General features: G+C 45.0%; 1 protein-coding gene across 2 annotated transcripts in view; it reads right to left on the reverse strand.

Annotated features, from left to right (window-relative positions):
• Positions 1–13,933: 13,933 nt before the first annotated feature.
• LPL (lipoprotein lipase) overlaps positions 13,934–16,466 on the reverse strand; it is a 32,973-nt gene continuing 30,440 nt past the window's right edge. Inside the window, exon 10 of one of the 2 annotated variants that reach the window (XM_070938536.1) lies at positions 13,934–15,803. In XM_070938536.1, coding sequence (XP_070794637.1) covers positions 15,794–15,803 — 10 coding nt within the window. In that variant the 3' untranslated portion in view covers positions 13,934–15,793. Of the gene's footprint in view, positions 15,811–16,466 lie in introns of both variants that reach the window. The other variant, XM_070938537.1, reaches the window with a different exon arrangement.

Below are 16,466 nucleotides of genomic sequence, written 5' to 3' on the forward strand. Positions count from 1 at the left end.
GATTTGCCTATTAAAATAGAAAAACAAAACAGGACAAATTTCTTGTTTATCAACTTGTAAGAAAAAACATAATTTGAATTTGATATTTTACGAGAAGAGTTCTCCATTCCTCTAACCGCAATAAAATACCTTATGCCACCAGACTCCAAATTTTGGACTTAGACAATTTAGAACTACGCCAACTTCAGTCTGACCTAAGCATAATGCATAAAATTATCTGCCACAATGTCCTTCCTGTCAACGACTACTTCAGCTTCAACCACAACAATACATGAGCAAATAATAGATTCAAACTCAAGGTAAATTGCTCCAAACTCGATTGCTGAAAATATGACTTCAGTAACAGAGTGGTCAATGCCTGGAATGCACTACCTGACTCTTTAGTTTCTTCCCCAAACCCCCAAAACTTTAACCTTAAACTGCCTTCTGTTTGTATTTGTATTTGTATTTATTGAATTTGTATACCGCCCTACTCCCGAAGGACTCAGGGCGGTGAACAGCCATAAAAATAAAACATGGAAATACAAAATTTAAAATAGAGATAAAACAAATTAAATAAATTTGGCTGAACCATATTTAAAACCCCAATAATTTAAAACCAAATTTAAAATTCCCATTTAAAAGCGGAGAAGTTTAGGTCAGGCCGGCTTGCTGGAATAGGAACGTCTTAAGCGTGCGACGGAAGGTACGCAGATCCGGAATCCTCCGTATCTCGGGGGGGAGCTCGTTCCAGATAGTAGGTGCCCCCACAGAGAAGGCTCTCCCCCTGGGGGCCGCCAGTCGACATTGTTTGGCCGACGGCACCCGGAGGAGCCCCTCTCTATGGGAGCGTACTGGTCGGTGGGAGGCTATTGGTGGTAGCAGGCGGTCCCGTAGATAACCAGGTCCTAAGCCATGGAGCGCTCTAAAGGTGATAACCAAAACCTTGAAGCGCACTCGGAAGACCACCGGGAGCCAGTGCAGCTCGCGCAGGAGGGGCGTTACATGGGAGCGCCACGTCGCTCCCATCACCACCCGCGCAGCTGCACTCTGCGCCAGTTGGAGCCTCCGAGTGCTCCTCAAGGGGAGCCCCATGTAGAGAGCGTTACAGTAGTCCAGACGGGAGGTGACGAGGGCATGAGTGACCGTGCGTAACGAGTCCCGATCCAGAAAGGGACGCAACTGGCGGATCAGGCGAACCTGATGAAAAATCCTCCCGGTCACGGCCGTCAAGTGCTCTTCTAAAGACAGCCGTGAATCCAGGAGGACACCCAAGTTGCGAGCCCTCTCCGTGGGGGCCAATGCTTCGCCCCCAATAGTCAGCGATGGCACCAGCTGACTATATCGGGACGTCGGAAACCACAGCCACTCGGTCTTGGATGGGTTGAGTCTGAGCCTGTTTCTCCCCATCCAGATCCGTACGGCCTCCAGGCACCGGGACATCACTTCGAGGGCATCGTTGGGGTGGTCTGGGGTGGAGATGTACAGCTGGGTGTCGTCAGCATACTGATGGTACTCCACCCCGAAACCACGGATGATCTCGCCCAGCGGCTTCACATAAATGTTGAACAAAAGGGGCGAGAGGACCGATCCTTGTGGCACCCCACATATAAGGGGCCTCGGGGTCGACCTCTGCCCCCCTGTCAACACAGACTGCGACCGGTCAGAGAGAAAGGAGGAGAACCACCGTAGTACGGTGCCTCCCACCCCCAACCCTTCCAACCGGTGCAGCATGATACCATGGTCGATGGTATCAAAAGCCGCTGAGAGATCTAATAGGACCAGGACAGAGGAACAACCTCTGTCCCGAGCCCTCCAGAGATCATCTACCAACGCGACCAATGCCGTTTCCGTGCTGTACCCAGGCCTGAAGCCCGACTGGAACGGATCTAGATACGTCGTTTCATCCAGGTACCGGGGAAACTGTCGTGCCATCACACTCTCGACAACCTTCGCAACAAAGCGAAGGTTGGAGACTGGACGATAATTAGCCAATATTGCCGGATCCAGGGAAGGCTTCTTGAGGAGAGGTCTCACCACCGCCTCTTTCAAGGCGGCAGGAAAGACACCCTCACTCAATGAAGCATTTATAATCCCCTGGAGCCAGCCTCGCGTCACCTCCCGGGAAGCCAGCACTAACCAGGAGGGGCACGGGTCCAACAAACATGTGGTCGCATTCAGTCTACCCAGAATCCTGTCCACGTCCTCAGGGGTCACAGAGTCAAACTCATCCCAGATAACATTCTCAGGACCTGCCTCCGTTACCCCCACTGGATCTACCCAGTCGGAGTCCAGATCTTCCCGAATCTGAGTGATTTTGTCATACAGATACTGAACAAAGTCCTCGGCTCTTCCCTCCAAGGGGTCCTCCCTCGCTTCCTGGTGGAGCAGGGAGCGGGTCACCCTAAACAGGGCGGCCGGGCGGTTATCTGATGACGCAATAAGAGCAGCAAGATGAGTACGTTTCGCTGCTTTTATCGCCACTAGGTAATTCTTAATATGAGATCTTACCAGTGTCCGGTCAGATTCAGTGCGACTGGCCCTCCAACTACTCTCTAGGCGTCTTTTCCGGCGCTTCATCTCCCTCAGCTCCTCGGTAAACCAAGGAGCCAGGTGAGATCGGCGCCGGGTCAGAGGCCGCAAAGGCACGACTCGATCCAGAGCTCCAGCGGCCGCCCTATCCCAGGCGGCCACTAAGTCTCCAGTCGAGGCGTGAGCCAGGACCTCAGGCATTGGCCCAAGCTCCGTCTGGAACCTATCAGGTTCCATCAGGCGCCTGGGGCGGTACCATCTTATCGGTTCCGCCTCCCTGCGGCGGGGAGCAGCGGTTCGAAGATCAAGGCGAAGGAGAGAGTGATCCGACCATGACAAGGGCTCGATGGCTATGTCCCCTATCTCGAGATCACTCAGCCACTGTCCAGAGACAAAAATCAAGTCCAGTGTGTTTCCCCCCATGTGCGTAGGGCCATGAATTAGCTGGGTCAGATCCATAGCCGTCATGGAAGCCATGAACTCCCGAGCCACCTCAGACGTCTCACCCACGGACGGCAGGTTAAAATCCCCCATGACCATAAGTCTGGGGGTATCAACCGCCACCGCGGCGATAACGTTGAGTAGCTCGGGCAGGGCTGCTGCCACGTGGCAGGGAGCCAGGTACGTGATCAGCAAACCCATCTGAACCCCATGACCCCACTTCACAAGGAGGGTCTCACAACCGGCCGTCTGAGGAACAGTGGCCTCCCTCGGCCTAAAACCTTCTCTAATAATAACCGCTACTCCCCCCGCCCCTCCCCTGAGACCTCGGTTGATGGAATGCGTGGAAGCCTGGTGGGCACATTTCTACCAGAGGGACCCCTCCCTCCAGGCCCAACCAGGTCTCCGTAAGCCCTGCCAGGTCCACTCCCCCCTCCAGAACAAGATCACAAATGAGGGGGGCTTTATTTACTGCGGACCTGGCATTGCACAACATCAGCCGAAGGCCCGGGCCCTGAGGGTCTGTGCAACCTGGAGAACGAGTGGAGCCTTGGGGGCCGGAGCACGCTACCGCATGGAGACAGCGGGTGCGCGCTCCCTTAACATGATATGGCCCCCTGCTCCCGCCATATCTACCCCTCCCCCTCACAGTACCGATGGTAAAAACACAATCTGGACAAGCTCGACCCCCCCCATTTCCTCCGGAACTCCCACCCCCCCCCGCCGCATATAGTGGCCAGGCCTGACCTTCCCCTTGGTGGGTTATCCCCCAAACCCACTACCCTAGTTCCAGTTTTACCTCCCCCCCCCCTGGGACCCCTTAAAATTTTTTCCAAAAATTTACATAAAAAACCCCTCAACCCCCTCTTCGCCGCATGCCACCTCTCTGGGTTCCAAGACCCGTCATTGAGGTAGGCCCTCGATAACGTAGAGGGCCAGGCTTGCGAGAGGGGGGAGTCTCGCAATGCAAGAAGCTGTGCCCTTCGGTACATCTAAGCTCTGATGTAGTGATAAGGTATGGCCCAGGGCTCCATGATAGTCCAAATCGTCCTGAAAAAGGCAGGTTGACCATAAGCGGAAGAGTCTCCACTGTCCTCTCACGGCAGTGGAGGAGTCCAATGTTCCAACCAATTCGAGGGTAATCGTCCAACCAGCCTCTCACGATGGTTGGACAACTCGCCATGGGGAAGATGGTACATCCCATCGATAGTGAAACAATGATAGAAACCGGCTCCGTTCGTCCTCCTGTAAGCTGCCATTTTTCATACAGCCAGCGTGCTAGATAACAAACAGAGCCAGGTCCAAAGTCTCCAGAAGAAAGTAAGCTGTCCACAATATTCATACAGGTAGCGTATAGATGGATAGTACAAGCAAGCGGATAGATGGGAAATAGGTGGGAGCCACCTCCATCAAGCAGATAACTGGCAGGGCAAGCATGTTAGTCATAGGGCCTGATAATGGCCCAGCTAGGATTGCTAGGATTGGGGGGGGGAAGAGGGTTAACCAGGGCTGTGCAATAACTCCAACAGCCCCTCCACCCTCGTTAACCCCCCCCCGAGTCTTCCAGGTCTTCCAACCATCCTATGTGCCCAGTCCTAGCCCCCCAAGATGGCTATAAAGGAGGCCTCACCATGGGAGCTAAAATTTGGGAATTACCCCAGAGCCCCATGGTGGCCCGAAGTTGCCAAGATTTAAAAATTCAGAGATGGAGGCTCCCCCCTCATGTTCTTCCTCGGCTACACGACTCCAGCCATCCCAACAGCTGCTGCAACGGCGTCGGCGGAGGCGCTGGCATCATCGCGGGCACCACCAACAGCCACATCTTCCATTCGCCCTCGCCTCCTTTGACGCCCGCTTCCTTCCCCCCGACGTCTACCTCCACTGCTCCGACGCGGGGGGGGGGGGGGCGGGGGGTGCAGTCCGCGACGACGCCAGCGTCCCCACCACAGCCGCCGCACCAACCATCCAGACATAGCCGAAAGCCGGCCGTTTCTATTTCCTCCGCCGCCACCGCCGCCGCCGCCCATAGATCACAAACGCCGCCCTTCTCGTGGCGGCCTCGGAACAGCTGTTCGTCGGAGCGTCGGTGCCACGCTGTTCTCGGCACCTTAGAGAGCCCAAAAAGCGCTCAGTCAACCGGCTACAAGCAACGCCTGCCGGGCAGGGGGTCCCAGATGGTCAAACGACCCCCCCGGAGACCCTCGCAAGCCAAGACCCCATCTCTATCACGGCGAGCCTAGACCCGGGTCGCCCTCTTGGAGCATGCGCAGAGGCTTTCCTTTTGATTTCCTTTTGTTGACCTCACCCCATTCATAAGAGGTCTGTAAGGGGCGTGCATAAGTGTACCAGCGTGCCTACCGTCCCTGTCCTAAAATTCCTTTTTATTGACTCTTTTCATGTATTCAAATTATGTTTATACTTTTACCTGTTATCTTATATATGCTTGATAAGTAAACTTATGATTATGATTATGAACCCAGTGACAACAAACTAGTCATTAGTGCAATTCACTGATAATAGATATTAGATATATTAGCTGCTCTGATTGGCAAGTACAACATCAACCAAACTGCAACTTTCCAGATCATGTGCAATTTTGGTTCAAAGGCATTGTTGCACGGAGTGCTTTGCACTGATCCAATGAAGAATCTCCACAATAATTGACACCATTGAAAAGAATTGGGATTTATTTTGATTTAAGGAATGAGTCTTGAGTTCAGTTGATATATTTGGCTTTTGAGTCTGACAATCCAGCCCACTGCACTGTATCTTGCATTCTCTTCTGCATTTTTCTTCCAAATTTGTGTACAGAGTGCATAAATATTGGGAATCAGCATTTTTTTTAATGCTAGTTCATTCCCAGGAGTCATATAATCAGATATTGCATTGTGCCCAGGGCCATAGTCTGTTCTTTTTAACTTTGTTATTTAACAAATTCTAATCCTCAGTGAGCTTCTTCTTCGCACTTGCCCTAGACATAATGGCATCCAACCAGAGTAAATGGTAAACTCCAAAACAGACATTTATCTCAATTTATCACCAGGACAACTGCAAATGGTAATAATGAACAGAAGGTGCTTCCTGTATTTGAAGTGTCTCACCTCATCTGCATTTCTTTTCAACACCAATAGGAATTTTGCAGCAAATTGTCAAATAATATAGTTATTTATGCTATAGTTTTAAAGAATGAAAATATGCCTAGTTTAAAGAAAACTTATTCACTCTTACTTATGTCCCAAAGCAAGTAACAAAACAGACAGGTAGATGGGAGATACATTTCACATCATTCAGACTACCAGGCCCAATCCCAGAAGGATCCTCGGAAGGACACAGCTGTGTAAAATTATGTGTGTGTGTGTGTGTGTGTGTGTGTGCGGTGGTGGTGTAGTTACAGAATCATCTCCTGTGCACACTTTACCTGGTTAGAGAGTTAACAGTTCTCTCAAAGCCAGTCTTTCAGGTTGCTGGCCTTGAGGTTAGTTTGGATAGTTGTTTGAAAGCTTTGGCCATACATCTCAGTGATACACTGAATCATAAACTAACCATAACATGCTAAGGTCATCCCAAACATTCCATTACAGGTCCAGAGTTTACTGTGAGCAGAGATACTTATGTTCTCCTTGGGATCCCCACTTTCCACTTTTCAGCTTTCCTTTTGCCAATTTTGTCTTTACAGGTTGAATATTATAGATGAAAGGGCAGACAGCTTAGATTATAGATCTGGAAAGACCCTGCAGAGAGTGGGTTGTTTCTAAACAAAATTAAACTGAGATCTCATGATGTCATTCCAATAATCTCAGGTCATTAATGATATCATACAACAGGAACAAATAACTTGGAATGTCTGTAATAGAGGAGACAAGTCTAGAGGCCCTTAGGAGACTACCGTATTTTTCACACTAAGACACACTCCCCCCCCCCCAAAAAAAGTGGGTGGAAATGTCTGTGCATCTTATAAAGCGAATATTGTGGTGGGGGAGGAGGCTTGGTGACACGGCGGCATTTGCCACCGCCGCCTGTCACCACTGCTGCTGTTCACCGCCGCCAGGGAACGCTGCAACACTCCAATGAGTAGATCATGTCTGCAACATAAAATCAGTCCCCGCTGCCTAGGACAGCTGATTGGTACTATTCCGGGAGGCTGATCCAACCGCCAATCAGCTGCTCAGCAGCAAAAGCTCTAGCGTTTTCCACCTGTCAGCTCAGTTGACCGGTGGTGGGCGCAATGGAGTGGAGCCCTGAAAAGCCACATGATGAGGCTGCGATAATGTGCTGAAGCTCACCAGGCTGTTTACTGTTTGCTGCAAGGACTCTAGCCAGATGAATACTGGATGGATGCTGGGAGGCAGAGACAGATTTTTTTTTCTTGTTTTCCTTCTCTAAAGCTAATGTGCGTTTTGTGGTCCGGTGCATCTTATACTGTGAAAAATACAATATGTTGCTTTACAAGGACTTGGGGACCATTCCTAGAAGTGGGAGGGAATCCATTAAAGGAGGATTTTATTGCTGAAGATGACCACAGACATAGTGGCTTATGGACCTATTCCAGGCACAGGGACAAAAAATATTATCAACAACAACAAAAAAACCAATAATTTATCACAGATGTCTTATTGAAAAAAAATAGTTTACCAGATTCCAGAAGGCCATTCCAGAAGGGGAAAGACTGTCTCTGAAGTGGGGAGCTCCCACAGAAAATCGTCATTGAATTCCCAATACGTGGAGCCCTTAGGAGACACCATCTGGTTGGGCACGAAGAATATTCTGGGGGAAAGCAGTCTCTCCAAATGGATGGATTTGCAATATGAACCAAACCAATGTGAAGGGTGGAGAATGAGTGTTTCATAAAACCATCATCAGGTTATGAGGGAAAGCTTGAAAATAAACTACAAGGTGATTTGTACTGCAGCAAACTGCCTTCCTCCAACTCACAATGAAAATGTCAACAGAAACAAAATGAATGAATGCATTACCTTGGACAAAGGGATATGTCATTTTATCAGGCAAATGCAGGGGTGGAATTCAGCTGGTTCGTACTGGTTTGTGCGAACCGGTAGTTGTGACCTGCCCTGGTGCTATGCTGTCCTATTTAGCTACATTTTTTAAGCTGTGTGCATGCATGGAAGCGCGTGCGTGAGCAAAGCACATGCGCAGAAGGACGTGCGTATGCTCACATTTTTGGTGCTGGGGCGAACTGGTTGCTAAATTATGTGAAACCCACCTCTGGACAAATGTTGCAAGTTTGTATATAATCAAAATATCTGATTGATTCCCCAAACGATTAAAGGATACATCTGCATATTCTGCTTAGCCCATCACAAGTATAGGCTGCCCATCTGAACGCAGGAACAGGTAACTCCCACCCATCACAAATACACCCAGGTTTTCCAAGCCTTGATTCAAGCCTGCTTTCTGATCTGATCTGTCTCAAGCTGTTCGAAATGGTCTTATGACCTTTATTCTGCCTATCTTGAACTATTCAAGATGGTCTCAAGACCTTTATATTCTGTTCCAATAGCAGCTCCAGCGCCAACTGACTGCAGTGGTTGGCATGCAGCTTTCCCCAATGGATAGTTACTTCCTTGGGCTGCCATTTTGTCCTCAGTTGCCAGAGCCATCTGCTCTCTGCTAGTTGGCATGAACCTATGACATTTTCCAACCTTAGGCTGGAAAAAGTTGAGTTTTTAATTTTTATTTGGTCTATCTTCCCTACAGTATCTGCAGAAGCTTACCTGAGCAGTCTAATGATTTTTAAATTCGTCCCTTCTTCCTTACTTCATGTCACTATATCTTAAACTTTTCAACATGCAACTCTCAGCACAATTTCCTTTTCTTTTTCTTTTTGAAAATGTAGAGGGGATTTACGCTGGGAAATGGAAATGTTTTGAATACTGTTATTTTATGTTGCAGACATAATCTACTTGTTGGAGTTTAGTCACCAAGGAGAACCATGAACATTTGCATCTTATTCACAAAACAGTATCTGTTTTCAGAGGCATATGCAAGGAGGAATAGATGGACAAATGCAGTGTTGTAACATCACATTGTAAATTCTGGCCCTTTCATACAAACATTGTGATGTTGCATCTGTGAGCCAAAGAGGCACACATTGTGTCATAACACAATCTCTTTCTGACCAGAAGAGCTATTTTTCTGCAGACATCTCTGCCTGATTTTAGAATTAGACTATGAATTCTGACATGGAGTGTAATTTTCCTCTAATTTTTGCTTTGCAGAGATGGCAAATTGGTAATATAAGGTAAAGGTAAAGGTTCCCCTATCACGTGTGCTAGTCGTTCCCGACTCTAGGGAGTGGTGCTCATCTCTGTTTCAAAGCCAAAGAGCCAGCGCTGTCTGAAGACGTCTCCGTGGTCATGTGGCCGGCACGACTAAATGCCAAAGGCACATGGAACGCTGTTACCTTCCCACCGAAGGTGGTCCTTATTTTTCTACTTGCATTTTTTACACGCTTTTGAACTGCTAGGTTGGCAGAAACTGGGACAAGTAATGGAAGCTCACCTCGTTACGCAGCACTAGGGATTCGAACCGCTGAACTGCCGACTTTTTGATCAACAAGCTCAGCATCTTAGCCACTGAGCCACCATATCCCTTTCAAAATTGGTAATAAATAGTAATAAATAAATTAATTTCAGACTGCATCTACAAAGGTGGTCTGCCATAGGAAAACATCCTTCTTTTGGGTCAACACCAAAATGATCATCCATGTATATTAGAAACTAGGAGAGTAACTGATAATGGTAATTACGATAATCATCTGTAGGAAAGTTGTTCTCTTAGTTGTTTTCAGCTTAGCTGATGACGTCTAGGTTTCATACATTTGAAGGAGTTATATACCTGGTAGTCAGCTTTTTGGAAAACTAGATAACAAATTATATCAACAAGAACAATTTATTATTACAGTCTTAGACCAGAACAAGTAAAAGCACTCAGTATATATACACTTAAGAATTCTAGTATAAAATAATAAATAACAACTAAAATCTATAATAAAATACATTGTCAATTATATATGGTCTGACTATACGCTAGCTGCAATCCCTAAACCAGGGGTCTGCAACCTTAAATACTCAAAGAGCCATTTGGACCCGTTTCCCACAGAAAAGAAAACACTGGGAGCCACAAAACCTGGGTGGACATGGCCAACTCAATGTCACTTGCTTTCACAAGTCACATGACCCCCTAGCCACACCTACCCAGCCGGTCATTAGGGCAGAGAACCAGTTGTTAAAAAACACTGGGAATCACAAAATCCTTTTGACATATCTCTCTCTCCCCTCCCTACCTCTCTCCCCCCCCCCCTCTCTCTCTGTATCTCTGTCTCTCTCTCTCTCCCTCTCTCTGTATTTCTCTGTCTCTGCCTCCCATCCCCCGCTGTCGCCCTTACCTTCTCAGGCCAGGCTAGGGGTGGGATCACCTGACAGGGAGCCACAGCAGAGGGCCCAAAAAGCCGCATGCGGCTCCAGAGCCACAGGTTGCTGACCCCTGCCCTAAACTGTGTGGCCCATTGTGGGTTCAACACTAAAAGGGAAATGACTAGTTGATCTAGATTGTTGGTGTTAATCTCCACTCATGTGAGTGTTCATTGCTGATGAGAAGGTATTTTGTTTGATTTTTTTTCTTTTTTAGCTTTTGATTGTTCCTCTTTAGTGATTTGATCTTTCTTGCTAAGGTCCCTGAGAATTCTTGTTTTTGAGCTCTGCTCTGCCCTCTGCTTTGAGTTAGTTTTGTTCTCATCTTCTTCTGGTCTGTGGTATGATAAGTTTGTCTTATGCTTTCTTGGATCTCTGTGGGAAGTTCATAAACTGTGTTGTAGTTTAAGGTTTTTCTGTAGAATATTGTGTTCTGCAGTAATGAGTGACTGGACATGTTGACCATGATTATGTGCTTTGCTGTGATGATCTTTTCTAGTTACTCCTTGAGGTTTTTCATGGTGTACTGATAGTTCATTAGTCTTAGGAGTGACGTCGAGCTGGCCACATCCATCCCAGCCCCCCAAGGTCAAACACAACCCTGATGCAGCCCTCAATGAAATAGAGTTTGACACCCCTGATCTATGTTCTTTATTTATACAGGTCAGAAAGGCAAGCTTCCAGATTCAATGTTCTATTCAGGAGATAATTTGAAATAGAGGGAGAAGACTTGATCCCACCATTCTATTATGGCAGTCTTGGTAGCAATTGGTAGCACCCAGAGTTAAAACATTTATAATCCTACCAACCAAGCAGTCTACTGCAACACTTCTCAAATTTTTCTACAGTTGTGGGCCATTATGTTTGTCATTAGATTTAGAAAATGCAAAAATCACCCTATTTAGCAAACAACCCAATTACTCTCAATTACTAAGGAAGATCTGAAAGGAAGATCTCCAGCTTAATGAAATCTCATTTGTAGATTCGTTTTTCTTTTTGCAAGACAGTTTCACTTAATGCAATAATGCAGTTTTATTAATCTGCAATAATGCAGATTCAGTCAAAAGCTGCACTTGAGACTTATTCATTATAATCACTTTTGACAACTCACATTACCACTTGCATGATTTAATGGATAGTTTTCAGCTATTGACATTTTCTCTTGAACTACTTGTCAGGGGTTATGGAGAGGTAGGGCCTAAGATAATGATAAAACTTTCACTGTCTCTTGGCACCATTCAGATGTAGGGGTGAGATAAAGAATGTGCTCTGGCCCCTGAAAATGGGGTGGCTATGGCAGATCCCCTGGCAGATCTCTGCAGTCCATAGCCCATACTTTCAGAATGACTATTTATTTATTTGATTTGATTTGTATGCCATCCTATCTCCATAGGACTCAGGGCAGCTCACAATTAAAATCAAACCAGATAAAAACATATTAAAATACAAATTAAACGTATGTTAAAACTCATTAAAATAATCAAACCCCATCAGTCCAGGCTAGGCGATTTAAACAGCCATGTCTTTAGTTTGCAGCAGAAAGTGCGAAGGTCAGGGGCCAACCGGAGTCCCAGGGGGAGTTGGTTCCAAAGGGTGGGCACGCCCCCAGAGAAAGCTCTACCTCTCGGGGCCACCGGCCAACATTGTCTGGCCGATGGCACCCTGAGTAGGCCCTCCTTGTGAGAACGCACCGAGCTATGGGAAGCTGTTGCTGGTTGCAGATGGTCCGACAAATATCTTGGGCCTAAGCCATGTAGGGCTTTATAGGTCATCACCAGCACCTTGAATCTCACCCAGAGGGCAACCGGCAACCAATGCAAGTCGCAAAGGAGGTGTAACATGGGAGTACCAGGACCCCCCCATCACAACCCGCGTGGCCGCATTCTGTACCAACTGAAGCCTCCGGATGGTCCTCAAGGGCAGCCCCAAGTAGAGAGCATTGCAGTAGTCAATACGGGAGGTGACTAGCGCATGAGTAACTGTGCGTAGGGCATCTCGGTCCAAATAGTCCAAATATGATATTCTAAACTCAACCGTGAGTCCAGGAGGACACCCAAGTTGTGTGCCCTGTCTACAGGGGGCAAAACTTCACCCCCTATAGCCAAAGATGGAACCTCTGTATTGGACCAAGATGCCGGTACCCACAGCCAGTCTTGGCAGGGTTGAGCCGAAGCCTGTTCCTCCCCATCCAGACCCGCACCGCTTCCAGGTACCGGGACATCACGTCGAGGGCATCACTGGGCTGATTTGGGGTGGATATAAAAAGCTGGGTATCATCAGCATACTGATAATACCTCACCCCGAAACCACGGATAACCTCTCCCAGCGGCTTCATATAAATGTTGAACAGAAGGGGCGAGAGGACAGACCCCTGGGGAATGCCACAAGTGAGGGGCCTCATGGTCGACCTGCCAACACCGCTTGCGTACGACCCGAGAGGTAAGAGAACCACCGCAAAACAGTGCCTCCCACTTCCAACCCGAGGCGTCGCAGCAAGATACCATGATCGATGGTATCAAAAGCCACTGAAAGATCTAATAGGACCAGAACAGAGGACTACTGTAAAACAGCAACATCCAACTATCATGCTGTACTAATTATTATACAGGAGCATATCGTTGGGAGGAAATAATTTACATGCATCTAAGGCACAATAATCAGAACACAAAAAGGTTGCACTTTGTACTTAAAAAGGTTGCTGAATTGCTTTTCTGCAAATCCAGAGGATCATTGCTGAACACTGCTGAGATCAGCTCTTCAAAATGTCAGCAACATAATAGCAAATAAGGCTGACTGGGGACTAGAGGAGTCTGTCTACCTGGGCTTGAAATGGTCAGTATGCATCTCTCAGATTCGTCCCACTACAGAATATACCACAATTCTATACAGCAGTGGTCCCCAACCCCCGGTCCGCGGACCGGTGCCGGGCCGTGGAGTACCTGGCACCGGGCCGCGCAGCGGCCGGGGGACATGAACGCTGCAGCGCAAAGGCTCCTGGGCCGTGCGCAATGGGCCGTGCGCAAAAGCTCCTGGGCCGTGCCCCCACCCCTGCGCGCGCTCAGCGGGCCGCGGCGATAAAAAGGTTGGGGACCACTGCTATACAGCATTCCTAGTTTATTCGACACCCCCTGCAGTTGTAATTGGATGATGCCAGTTTAACAGGGAAACAGTTCTCTAATATCCATCATAACTAAGGATGACTCAAATCTGTCTCATTTTTCACTAGGAATGAGATAAAAAGGAACATGGCAAAAAAAAGTTGTTACATTTGGTGCACTGTCACTGCCCAATGTGTCTGCACAGTTGGGATTTATGGAGATGCTAATTTCAAATAGATAATCATTGGTTTATTTTTTTTTCCACCAACATGCTCTCTTCTGGTTCGGCAAATATGGCAAATCATTCCAAAATTTTACTAACAATGGCTTCTTTCTTTTAATGTTTGCAAATGTCAGTATATACAAAGTAGAGATGTCTTGAAACAAATAATGATCAATGCAGCATATTTTTTCATGTAACATTCATTTTGAGAAACCTATGTCACCAGTCTATAAATGAATATAGCTTTAATTACTTCAGCAATATATACAAACTAACTTTTACATATGTACATAAATATATTTTACAAATAATAAATAGAAACAAAGTCAAGATATATCTTCTCATATATAAAATTCCTTTTGGTGATCAAGTGCTGTTGGCGTTGTTTTTTGATTTTGCATTAAAAATCTTCAACTTGTTAAGAAATAGTCTTTTAAACCTTATTCCTGAGAAAATGGCTTCATCCAGAAGAAATGATGTACATCTTTAAAGGTATCCTTCAGTGTTCACTTGTTTTTCCTGCCTGAATGAAAGACCGATGTGCAGGGAAACCATCTCAATTTTTAAAAAAGTCTTTAAAACATTGCTTTTAATTTTTGCCACATTTGATAACTTTTTTCCTGTAGTAAGAGCTAATGTATTGGACAATCAGATGCTGAAGTGGCAGTATCTAAGCTCAAGCACATCTATGTTTTTTGTATCTTCACAGAAGTAAAAATTATCTTTTTTTTTAGTGTACAACTTACTAAACCACTGTGAATATAATTGGTTCTAACTTTGAAAGTCTGAGATTTTGATTAAAAAATTAAAATTGATGAATTATTTTGAACATGCCAATAAATATCTGCATCTAATACCTCTTTTTGTGTGTCCATACTTCCTGATTCAACAAAATATATATTAATGTATTCTCCAAAAGTGAAAGTGTAATACTACATCTTCATATGCTTACATTACCTCAAGAAAAAAAATATTATTTTCCAAATTAGAAACAGGGTCAAAAAAGAGGATTATTATTTGTTTGGGATATGGATTTGTGAAAGTCATAGGTTTAGTTGTCATCACTGTCCACAATCAATACAGAAATTTTGTGTCTGGTAACAATATTGTTATTAGAAGCAATATTCCTACAATGTTTATGATACTGCTGCTCCTTTTTTTTAGGGATAGTCATTTGATAAAGATGACAATGTTTACTATAAATGCATTAGATTCCTTTTTAAAGGAAAAGTGTGAGACACCTACATTAGGTATTTTCTCCTGTGGTGAATTTATTGTCATATAAAGAGAATATGGATTGCTAAGTGTTTCCTAAATTTAATTATTTAACTACTGTGAAACAGCTTTCTCTGGAATTTTTCAGACCTACAAAACATCATTATTCATATATATTGTGGCTTGTAAGCATTTATTGAATAAAAAGTCTAAATATTGCTCTTAATTGCTTATAAAAGTAATTTATAGCCAGCCAAAGCTCCAAAATTGCAAATATCAGCTAAATGGACATTGCACAGCAAAATGCCCACTTATAGAACTTAATAAAAAAAACAACCAAACACCTTAACCCAAATGCATGTAAAAATAAGCAATTCTTCAATAAATAGGGTTTTTTTTTACACAAGTGCATTATAAAACAAGAGAGTTGGTATAAGAATCATTGAAATTTGTTCTGAATAATACAAAAATCACCACCTGTGAGAAATTTCTTCTTAATTATAAAAATAAAGTTGGTTTATGTAGTTTTTGGTATATGCTGAGCTGATCCAGATAAGGAGATCTACCATTAGAAGTAGGTTTTACATGCATGCTGCTCACTGAATCAGGAATCAAGTGTGCATTCAGATGCTGATCTGGATGAAGATACTGTCCATCAGCACTTCTGTGTTTCCAGTCGGATGTGAATTTGAATGTATATTGCTAGTCATATTCAGGCGAAACCGAATCAAGATTTCAGTCTGGGTAAATAATTCCTAGAGCAGTGTCAGCTGACAGTATTATAGAAGACAGATAATTATGTCAGTACAATCATTCCTGTTTGGTCAGTACTCTGGGGAATTTCCTTCCCAAAGTAGAATGTCTTCACTCATTCATTATCTTGGCCTGGTCTCTAAAAAGAAAAATAAATTTTAAAACCTCAATAGTTAACACTATTTTTTAAATTAATTGTGTTGGTTACTTCAGACATCTATTTCAGTAATCTGATGGGGTAGAGCAACAGGTAATGTCTTTAATTTAAGCTATTTGCCCAGATGTCGGGAAGTGTAATTCTATCAGTATTCAACTTCCTTACTAAACTACATTTCTCAGTTTTCTTCTGGAAAAAAACTCAGAGCGTCTGTTTCTGAAGTGCTTAGGATGCAATTTAATGGATCATCCATATGTTACATTCCAAGGAACCACCTTTCCTTGAGCAACATTAAAGTAAGATTAAAGGTTTCTATGCATTTTACTGTACATTTGCAAACCCTGCAGGAGTTCAACAAGTAAAGCAAAGCAAAGTATTTGGGAACAGTGAAATCAATTCCTAACTGCTCTGAGATTTGATGTGTAATGAACAAGAATTTATAACCCCTTTCCACAAATCTAATAGCTATATAAGCACAATATACAAAAACAGTAGATTAGCAGAACAGAATTTTATACTCCTAAATATACATTCTCAAATAAATATGGTTACCAGATGTGAGATGCAAATATCCAGTTGAGCCACTAGATGGCAGCAAAAAGATGCAGAAAACTTCCAACTCTTCGCTGTGATCTAGA

This window comes from Pituophis catenifer, unplaced genomic scaffold (assembly GCF_029215685.1).
Source record: "Pituophis catenifer annectens isolate HBS135680 unplaced genomic scaffold, rPitCat1.0.hap2 SCAF_2, whole genome shotgun sequence".
Classification (NCBI taxonomy): domain Eukaryota; kingdom Metazoa; phylum Chordata; class Lepidosauria; order Squamata; family Colubridae; genus Pituophis; species Pituophis catenifer.